The sequence below is a fragment of the Cebus imitator genome, unplaced genomic scaffold (genome assembly GCF_001604975.1).
Source record: "Cebus imitator isolate Cc_AM_T3 unplaced genomic scaffold, Cebus_imitator-1.0 Scaffold49, whole genome shotgun sequence".
Classification (NCBI taxonomy): domain Eukaryota; kingdom Metazoa; phylum Chordata; class Mammalia; order Primates; family Cebidae; genus Cebus; species Cebus imitator.
Window position 1 is genome coordinate 1,935,333 of NW_016107364.1, and position 11,590 is coordinate 1,946,922.

Here is an 11,590-nt window from a genome sequence, read left to right on the forward strand (position 1 = left end):
AACTTCCTCAATTTGATTTTTCTTAACTGACAAAAACAACTATAAACAGCATACTGAAAGGTGAAAAATTAAAGGCTTTTGTTTTGATATTGGAAACAAGGATTGCTGGATACATGATCAATGCATAAAAATTAGCTGTATTTACGTATTTCAGTAACAGAAGATAATATTTCAAAAAAGATGCTCATTTTCACCAAAAGACAAGAACGTTCAAAGCTGTAGCATCCAAAACTGCACAAATTGGAAGAATAAGAAAAACCAAACATCCTTTAACATTGTACAGAGTATGCCGTATACAAAAATGCTTGGGGCCAGAAGTGTTCTGAATTTTGGATTTCTCTGGATTTTGAAATATCTGTATCATATACTTACTGGTTGAGCATTCCTAATCCAAAAATCCAAAATCTGAAATGCTCTGGTGAGCATTTCGTTTGAGCATCAAAAGTTTCTATTTTTTTTTTTAAATGAGGGTATTTATAAAAGTGACCTTCCTTATCTATTAATAAAAATCACTAAAACATTTCACTATTATGACATATAAATAATGCATAATATTCTACAATGAATACAATAATATATAATGCACTTGTGAACTGGCACAAAGTAAAAGCAATCACTAAGTAGTAAACAGCTACCAATCAGGGAACCATTATTTTTACTTACCTCAAGGAGACCTGACAAGTACTTCACACATATATCGAGAGGCTTTGTGAGAGGAGAATGTGAGCTCCATCCCAGAAACGCAGTGAGGTTAGCCATCCCTCGTAAGGTCCGCTCAAGGGATGGCAGGCCATAGAAATGAGGTGCATCCGTCACTTTCAAACACTGGAGCAGTTTCAGAGCCAGCTGTGTTTGAAAAACGTGAAGAAGTTCCAAGCATTTCCTATGGATGCAAAACAGGGAAAATCAGCCACCAAGAAGTATAATGGGTTTAATGGGCTATCTTACTGGCTATAAAAGGTTACTTAAACTCATAGTAATAGAAAAATATGAACTAGACAAAACGGCAGAAAGTATTTTCTATCAAATGGAGACTTTTCAAGGAAAGCATAGAATACCAACTAGAGAATATCATATAAAACACAAGTAACAATTACATTGGGCCAGGGGCAGAGGCTCACATCTATAATCCCAGCACTTCAGGAGCCTGAGATGGGAGGATTGCTTGTGGCCAGCTTCGGGAACACAACATGGTGAGACCTCATTTCTACCAAAAAACAATAATAATAATTTAAAAAAAAATCAGCCAGGTGTGGTGGTGCATGCCTATAGTTCCAGCTACTTAGGAAGCTGCGGCAGGAGGATCTCTTAAGCCCAAGAGCTTGAGGTTACAGTGAGTTAAGATTGTGGCGCTGCACTGCGGCCTGGGTGACATAGTGAAACCCCATCTCTTCAAAATGACAAAAAGAGGGAGTGAAAAAAAAAAAAAAAAACACAGAAAAGGAAGAAAATATTTGCAAATCATGTAAGGGATTAATATCCAGAATATATGAAGACCCCCTACAACTTAACCACAAACAACTCAATTCAAAATCAGCAAAGATGTTGAACAGGCATTTCTCTGAAGAAGATATACAAATAGCCATAAGAACATGAAAAGATGCTCAAAATTATTTTTCATGGGGGAAATGCAAATAAAAACCACAATGATACCAGTCTACACTCATTTGGATGGTTATAACGACAAGCGTTGTTGAGGATATGGAGAAACTGAAACACTCATACATTGCTGGTGGGAATGTAAAACGGTTTAGTTGCTACAGAAAACAGCTTGGCATTTCCTAAAAAAGTTAAGCACAGAGTTACCATTACAGCTACCATAGGAACCAGCAACGGTTCCACTCCTAGTCATATACTCAAGAGAACTGAAACACATATTCACAGAAAAATTTGTATATGAGTGTTTACAGCAGCACTACTGACAACAGCCGAAAGGTAGAAACAGCTCAAATGTCCACCAATGGATGAATGGATAAACAAAACATAGCATATCTATACCTAGAATATTGCTTACTCATAGAAAGAAGTAATGCTATTTGCTACAACATGCAACGACCTTGAAAACATGATGCTAAGTGAACTAGCTAGGCACAAAAGGCCACGTTATTGTTTGATTCCATTTATGTGATATATCCAGAATAGGCAAATCCACAGGAATTGAAAGAAGACTAGTGGTTGCCAGAGCCTAGAGGAACGCATGAATAGGGAGGGGCTTTTTCATAGATACAAGGCTTCTTTTGGGGCTGATGATAATGTTCTGGAATTAGGTAGTAGTGACAGTTGCACAACATTTTGGATATACTAAAAACTATTCAAAAGCACACCTTAAAATGGTTAAAATAGTGACTTTTATCTTAAATTTTTTAATTTTTAAAAACAGAATTCATAACTTCAGATATGTATTTGAGAGTCATCAGTGTAAAGACATTATAAAGTCATAGGCATAGGTATGGCTGCTCAAGTTGTAGGTAATTGAGAGAGGACCAGGAATTAAACTCTAGAGAACAAAACAGTGTGTGTGTGTACACATATGAGTGCATGTGTGCATGTGTGTAGTGAAGGAGATCAAGCATGTACAATCAGGCTGTAACAGATTCAACTGAAGCAAAAACAGAATACTGTAACTGATTGTTACTTAAGTATTTGAAAGAAGTATTTCTTAATTTGAAAGCAGTACAAACTTTGAAATTCAAAGAAAAACCAGGTTCTACATTAATGCACAACGCACCTAAACCTTCAATGTTACAAATGGTACCTGTCATTAACGTCCATGAAATTGAGCAGCAAGGTGTCAAAAAGAGCAATCAGTTCTTTCTGAAGTTGTTGCCTGACAGCAGTCCGGATATCATCTGTCTCTTCTCGTGCCTGTGACTCTGTCAGAACCAAGAGGTCCAACAGTGGGTTTGCACTCTAAGAAATGAAATTTGTAAAAAAAAGTATATTTATTAATGGAACTAGATTAACTATGAGTTATATTACCTAACTAGTAAGTGTGGGCCTTTACTGTATTAGTAGAAATGTTCTAAATTCAAAAGATGTTTAATACATTCTCAACAAAAGAAAAGCATCTTTATGATAGAAAACAGAAAAAGGACAATGAGAAAAACAAAACCACACATAATCATGCCACACAGAAATTGCCACTATTACATATTGGTATACAACACCGCTTTTTGTTTCTGAGAATATAAACAGAATTAAAACCATACATTTTCACAAACCTGCATCAAGTGAAAAAATTCACTACTGAAACCATTTTTCCCTACTTCTTGTTATTAACAATATTTCTGCCAAAACATTAGTTTAATATCTGACTGTTTTTCAACAATAAGGATTTACCACATTAATTCCTGGATAATCAACGATGCGTAATTTCACTAAGCTGCAACAACACACAGTGTACTCAAGTTGGATTTTACCTTACATAAGAATTCCGCAATGAAATTACTAAATTAAAATATTATACTTTTAATTTTTTTTGATATATATTGCCAAATTGTCCCTGTAAAAAAATGTACCAGTACATACAATTACACAGAATGGGAAAAGAACTAGAGCACCCAAGCCAATGCTATGTGATCATTACTACTATAGTCTTTGACAACTTCATAGGCTAGTAAACAAATACTAGGGCTTTCTAAAATTTCTCTTTTCCCAACCGAAAAAAAAATATATATATAGCTAAAGAAATATAAAAGGATTATTTCTAATAATATTGAGAAGAGAAAATGTTACACTAATCAGAAGCATTAATAGATATATGGGACATTTATTAATCATCTATGATGTTTCAGGCACTGTGCTAAAAAGGTAATAAGATTTCATTCAACTTTTTGACTAAACTTGAAGATTTGCATTTTCATTCCTGCTTTACACATAGGAACATAGATTTATAATGAGGTTAAATAACTGTCTAAGTCATAGACAAAGGCAGAGCAAGAAGTATCTTACTCCAAAGCTAGTTAATATTCCATCCTGAGCACAGTATCACATCACTAGTGCATATAACAACATGCAAAAAGAGATAAAATCAAAATGTAATTACTGTTCTTATAAAATCCTTCACCTAAAGAGAACTCAATTCAAAATTAATTGCAGTCTCTTTAGGGAAAAGAAATGAAAATATGTAAAGAAACCTCTAAATTGCTTATAACATATAGAGATACATACAATTATAAATAATATAACTGAGAGCTTTTAGAAACTATTTAGTAGAGACATTTTGCTCTTATTTTACAGTGTTTTAACATCTAAACAGTATTTTTCCTAACTTTTTCTTTTATCTTAAGCAATGTATGTCTTTAGATAACTTAAAATTGCATAAGACATAACTGCAACTTTTGTTTCATGCATGAACAAAAGAATCAAAATTCATACTTTAGTAAAGTCATAAAAATAAATATATTTTCTATAGTGTTCTGAGTCCTAAATATCCAAAAGCTGACTCACACTCACACGCCTTCTGACTCTCAAAACTACTGACGAAATGAACAAACTGTTTATGCCAAGATGTAGGCTCCATCTTGATAAAACATAATTTCATTATCAGAAATTATTAATTCTGATATGCTGACAAAAATTAAGTAGAAGCTACTATTAATACATCAACATACTGATACAGTATGTGTATACATAAAATTAAGATTCTCCCACAGAATCTCATCCTATTAATAACTTGTTTCTGCTTGAAGATTACTGAGATTTTTTTTTCTCTTTTTATCTTTGACATACATGGTAACATTGAAATTCATTGAACCTTAGCAACACCAGCTCTAAAATAGAAGGTGAATTACCATTTCTCAAGTAAAACAGAGTAGAATAAGATGTCTCCACTGATGCTTACAGATGTCAAATGCTTAGCCATATCTGAAGTTTTTGTCTTTAGACATTAGTATTCAATCCTAATTTTAAACCAACTACTTGAGCCATTATTTTGTCACTGTTGACCTCTAAAAGGCAACAATTTCTATAATGATGGCTCGTTTTCTTTATGCACACACTGTTACCACTCATCATATCCAATTTTACAGCCATCAGCAAGCTATGCCGAAAGGGTGTGCGTGGCCCTCAATAGTCTGAGTGCACATGAGCCTGTTATGGGAAAGTCAGCCAAGGAAAATATGTATGTTATACAGTTCTGTAGAGCTTCACAGAAGAAGAAAAAAACTAACAGCTTCACGTTTATGAACTAAGAATTTCCATCAAAAATGCATTCTGAAAAGAAAGATATTCAAAATCAGCATGTCTAGATCATTATATACTAACAAAATACAATATTTAAAAAGATTATAAAAAATTTTAACTATAAAAATATTTAAAAATCATAAGTTGCCTAAGAATTATAATGTGTTTATAATAAATGAATGTCTTGATAAAACACATAGAAAAACTTTTCACAAGAGAAAATTCCCGAAATCTTACCTCAGAAAGTTAGGTGATTTTTCTTTTCACTTCCTCTTAGAATTCTTCCGACTAATCAGGCATTAATATCTGCCTAATTTTGTTTTTGCAACCACAGCCATTGTATATCTTTTCATGTATGTCCATACACTCAAAACAATTTACTTGGAAATGTTATTTTACTAAACTTCTTAAATCATTTCTTACTTATTTTCCTCACTGAAAAGGATAAACTTTAAAAGGTACTTGATTTTCTATTTTCATGTTCCCTTTATCTTAAACATTGGTAGTTCTATAACACATATTAATTTATCGTGTAGCATAATATTTAGGGAGTAAACCCTCCTGATAGTGAATACTTAAGTTCACTTTTGTGCAATCTTAAAAGAATTATTATTTATGGCGGGGCGCGGTGGCTCAAGCCTGTAATCCCAGCACTTTGGGAGGCCGAGACGGGTGGATCACGAGGTCAAGAGATCGAGACCATCCTGGTCAACATGGTGAAACCTCGTCTCTACTAAAAACACAAAAAATTAGCTGGGCATGGTGGTGTGTGCCTGTAATCCCAGCTACTCAGGAGGCTGAGGCAGGAGAATTGCCTGAACCCAGGAGGCGGAGGTTGCGGTGAGCCGAGATCGCGCCATTGCACTCCAGCCTGGGTAACATGAGTGAAACTCCGTCTCACAAAAAAAAAAAAAAAAAAAAAAAAAAAAAAAAAAAAAAAAAAAAAAAAAAAAAAAAAAAAAAAAGAATTATTATTTATAACACTTGTGGTGATAATATATGAGATAAAGTAGAAGCTTTCCAAAGAAAGGTTTAATACGATACAAAGTCAAGTAAGTAAATGTAATTGTACCAAAAATCCTTTTCAAAAACTGCATTAAAATTATTGTATAATCATTTAGAGTCTTGTAGGAATTTCATTTTAATTTCATAACTATGAATACATTATAAAATATATATCAACATGTATGACATACTACAAAATTAACAGTAATTTAAATGTATGGTGTTACAAATCTTAACAAATGTAACAAGATTGAAGTCATATTTACTATCATTTCTGATCATAATAATAAAAAACTAGAAGTCAACAAAAGATGGAATTCTGGAATAGTAACATATACATAGAAACTAAGCGGCACACTCCTGAACAAACAATGGATCAAAGAAAAAGCTAAAAGGTAAATTTTAAAATGTCTTGAACAAACAAAAATAAACACAAAACCAACCAAAATTTATGGAATGCAGCAGAGCAGGTCTAAGAAGGACACACATAACAATAAACATTTACAACAAAAAAGAAAGATATCAAGTAAACAACCTCAAAGAACTAGAAAAAGAATAAATAAAGCCAAAACTTAGTAAAAAGTAAGAAAATAATGAAGATCAGGGCAGATACAAATGAAATAGAAGCTGGAAAAACAATAGAAAAGATCAACAGAAGCAAGAATTGAAATTGTGGAGATAAAAAAAATTGACAAACCTTTTGCTAGTCTAATTAAAAAAAAAGACAAATAAAATTAGAAGCAAAAGAGGAGACATTACAACTGATACCACAGAAATACAAGATATCGTAAGACAACTATGAACAATTTCATGCCAACAAATTGGACAACCAAATGGAAAAAAATCCTAGACACACAGAGCTACCAAGACTAAATCATGAAGAAACAGAAAATCGGAATAGGCCGATGACAATCAGATTAAATCAGTAATAAGTCTTTCAGAAAAAAAAAGCCCAAGAACTGATTGATGGCTTCACTGCTGAATTCTACCAAACGTTTAAAGAAGAATTAATACTAATCTATATACTGTTCTAAAAACAAATGAAGAGGAATGCTTCCAAACTCATTTTATGATGGCAGGATTCCACTGATGCCAAAGCCAGACAAGGGCACTGCAAGAAAAGAAAATTACAGGCTAATATCCCTGATAAACATAGATATAAAAATCCTCTAGTATATACCAGCAAACTGAAACTCAGAGCACAATATAAAGATCATTCATCATATCTCAAAATAATAAAAGCTATTTACGATATATCCACAGCCAATATCACATCAAATGGGCAAAAACTGGAAGCATTCCCTTTGAAAACTGGTACAAGACAAGGATGCCCTCTCTCACCACTCCTATTCAACATAGTATTGGAAGTTCTGGCTAGGGTCATCAGGCAAGAAAAAGAAATAAAGCATATTCGAATAGGAAGAGAGGACATTGAAGTGTCCCTGTTTGCAGATGACATGACTGTATATTTTAAAAACCCCACTGTCTCAGCCCCAAATCTCCCTAAGCTGACAAGCAACTTCAGCAAAGTCTCAGGACAAAAAAATCAATGTGTAAAAATCACAAGCATTCCTATACACCAATAACAGACAAACAGAGAGCCAAATCATGAGTGAACTCCCATTCACAATTGCTACAAAGAGAATAAAATACCTAGGAATACAAATAACAAGGGATGTGAAGGATCTCTTCAAGGAGAACTAGAAACCACTGCTCAAGGAAATAAGAGAAGACACAAACAGATGGAAAAACATTCCATGCTCATGGTTAGGAAGAATCAATATCATGAAAATGGCCATACTGCCCAAAGTAATTTATAGATTCAATGCTATCCCTATCAAGCTACCAATGGCTTTCTTCACAGAATTGGAAAAAAACTCCTTAAACTTCATATGGAACCAAAAAAGAGCCTGCATAGCTAAGACAATCCTAAGAAGAAGAAAAAAAAAAAAAAAAAAAGCTGGAGGCATCACGTTACCTGACTTCAAGCTATACTGCAAAGCTACAGTAATCAAAACAGCATAGTACTGGAACCAAAACAGAGATACAGACCAATGGAACAGAACAGTGGCTTCAGATGTAATACGACACATCTACAACCATCTCATCTTTGACAAGTCTGACAAAAACAAGCAGTGGGGAAAGGATTCACTATTTAACAAATGGTGTTGGGAAAACCAGCTGAACATATGTAAAAAGCTAAAACTGGACCCCTTCCTTACACCTTACACAAAAATTAACTCCAGATGGATTAAAAATTTAATCATAAAACCTAACACCATAAAAACTCTAGAAGAAAACCTAGGCAATACCATTCAGGACATAGTCATAGGCAAGGACTTCATGACTAAAACGCCAAAAGCAATCGCAACAAAAGCCAAAATAGACAAATGGGATCTAATTAAACTTAAGAGCTTCTGCATAGCAAAAGAAACTATCATTAGAGGGAACTGGCAACCAACCGAATAGGAAAAAATTTCTGCAATCTACCTAAGGGCTAATAACCAGAATCAATAAAGACCTTAAACAAATTTGCAAGAAAAAAAACAAACAACCCCATCAAAAAGTGGGCAAAGCATATGAACAGGAGCTTTTCAAAAGAAGACATTTATGCAGCCAACAAACATATGAAAAAAAGCCCAGCATCACCGGTCATTAGAGAAATGCAAATCAAAACCACATTGAGATACCACCTCACACCAGTTAGAATGGCAATCATTAAAAAATCTAGAGACAACAGATGCTGGAGAGGATGTGGAGAAATAGGAATGCTTTTACAGGTTGGTGGGAGTATAAATTACTTCAACCATTGTGGAAGACAGTGTAGGGATTTCTCAAGGACCTAGAACTAGAAATACCATTTGATCCAGCAATCCCATTACTGGGTATATACCCAAAGGATTATAAATCATTCTATTATAAAGAGACATGCACACATGTTTATTGCAGCACTGTTCACAATAGCAAAGACTTGGAACCAACCCAAGTGCCCATCAATGACAGGCTGGACAAAGAAAATGTGGCACATCAGTTAGAATGGCGATCATTAAAAAATCTGGAGACAATAGATGCTGGAGAGGATGTGGAGAAATAGGAACACTTTTACACTGTTGGTGGGAGTGTAAATTAGTTCAACCATTGTGGAAGACAGTGTGGCGATTCCTCAAGGACCTAGAAGTAGAAATTCCATTTGACACAGCAATCCCATTACTGGGTATATATCCAAAGGATTATAAATCGTTCTACTATAAGGACACATGCACACGAATGTTCATTGCAGCACTGTTTACAATAGCAAAGACCTGGAACCAACCCAAATGCCCATCGATGATAGACTGGACAGGGAAAATGTGGCACATATACACCATGGAATATTATGCAGCCATCAAAAACTATGAGTTTGTGTCCTTTGTAGGGACATGGATGAACCTGGAAACCATCATTCTCAGCAAACTGACAGAGGAGCAGAAAATCAAACACCGCATGTTCTCACTCATAGGCGGGTGTTGAACAATGACAACGCATGGACACAGGGAGGTGAGCACTACACACTGGGGTCAGTTGGGGGGAAATAGGGGAGGGACGGTGCGTGGTGGGGAGTTGGGGAGAGATAGCAAGGGGAGAGACACCTGATGTAGGTGATGGGGAGGAAGGCAGCAAATCACACTGCCACGTGTGTACCTATGCAACAATCTTGCATGTTCTTCACATGTAACCCAAAACCTAAAATGCAATAAAATAAATAAATGGGGAAAAAAAATGTGGCACATATACACCATGGAACACTACGCAGCCATAAAAAAGGATGATTTCACATTCTTTTCAGGGGTATGGATGCAGCTGGAAACAATCATTCTCAGCAAACTGACACAAGAACAGAAACACCATATGTTCTCACTCATAAATGGTGTTGAACAATGAGAACACATGGACACAGGGAGGGGAACATCACACATCAGAGCCTGTCAGGGGTAGGAGGGTTACGGGAGGGCTAGCAGGGGGTGGGTGGGGGGATTGGGGAGGGCTAACATTAGGAGAAATATCTAATGTAGATGGTAGGGGGATGGATGCAGCAAACCACCATGGCAAGTGTATATTTATGCAACAATCCCAGAACTTAAAGTACAGTAATAAAAAAAAGGAGATGCAGATAACTAGTAAATTAATTTGATATATTTTGATTTATGGATTAAAATCAGTCTTTTTTATCTCCATTCTCTTCAGTTAAAAAAAATAGATTCAAACATTAAAAAAGGAAAAAGAAAAAAAGCAAGTTAAGTTGTCCCTCTATGCTGATGATATAATCTTGAATCTAGAAAAGCCCAAAGACTTTACCAAAAAACTTTTATCTGACAAATTAATTCAATAAAGTTGCAGGATACAAAATCAATATATAAAAATCAGTAGCATTTCTATACACTACCCCTCCCCAAAAAATCCCATTTAAAATAGCTACCAAAGTATTTTAAGATTTTAGGAAATTTAGGAATAAACTTAATCAAAAGGTGAAAGATCTCTACACTAAAATGTCAAAGTTGCAGATACCACAATGAAATCATGCTCCAAGGAGAGGGAAAGGGAGGAGAGAGGAAAAAGGAAAAGAAAAAGTGAAGGGGAAAGGGAAGGGAGAAGGGAAGGGAGGAAAAGAAAGATGACAGGAAAGAAGAAATGAAAGGAGACCAACAACCCAACTGCAGAGGAAAACTAGCAAGGACATCAAGAGACAATTCACGAAAAGACCAAACACGAAAAACTCTCCATCTAATTCAAAATAAGTTATCTATTTATAAAACCACAAAAACCTCAATACACACACACCTCGACAATTTGACTCAGCAATTACAATTCTAGAAATTCAGCCTATAAATATACTTGCATATGTAAGTAAACTTTGAACATAATACATGGTTTCCATTCTTGTTCTATCTTAAGTTATAAAAGTAAGGTTATGTGTGCTTCTTACAATTAACTTCACAGCTTATTCCTGAGTTAATAAGTATTTATCGAGAGCTCACCATGTGCAAGGCATTATAGTAAATGCTGGGTATGTAATAATGAACAAAACAGTCCCAGAACAAAACAACTTTCACCAGTCTTCAATAAAGGAAAAGATAATTACTATGGCTTGAATGTTCCCTCCAAAATTCATGTTGAAATTTAATCACCAAAGTGACAGTATTGACAGGTGGGGCCTTTAGAGGTGACTGGATCATGAAGGTCCTACCCTCATGAATGCACTAATCCATTTTGGATTAGTGGATTAAGAGTTATCATGGAAGGGGAACTAGTGGCTTTGTAAGAAGAGAAAAATCTGAGATAGCACATTAGCATGCTCGGCCCTCCCACCATATGATACCCTGCACCACCTCGGGACTCTTGAGAAAGTCCCCACTAGCAAAAG

At 35.0% G+C, this 11,590-nt stretch overlaps 1 protein-coding gene across 3 annotated transcripts in view; it reads right to left on the reverse strand.

Annotated features, from left to right (window-relative positions):
* Positions 1–11,590, reverse strand: part of RTTN (rotatin) — a 185,632-nt gene that overhangs the window by 95,626 nt on the left and 78,416 nt on the right. For all 3 annotated transcript variants that reach the window (XM_037738129.1, XM_017527523.2, XM_037738130.1), the window contains 2 exons: positions 2,756–2,910; positions 664–883 (listed from right to left, as the gene is read on the reverse strand). In XM_037738129.1, coding sequence (XP_037594057.1) covers positions 664–883; positions 2,756–2,910 — 375 coding nt within the window. The remainder of the gene's footprint in view (positions 1–663; positions 884–2,755; positions 2,911–11,590) is intronic.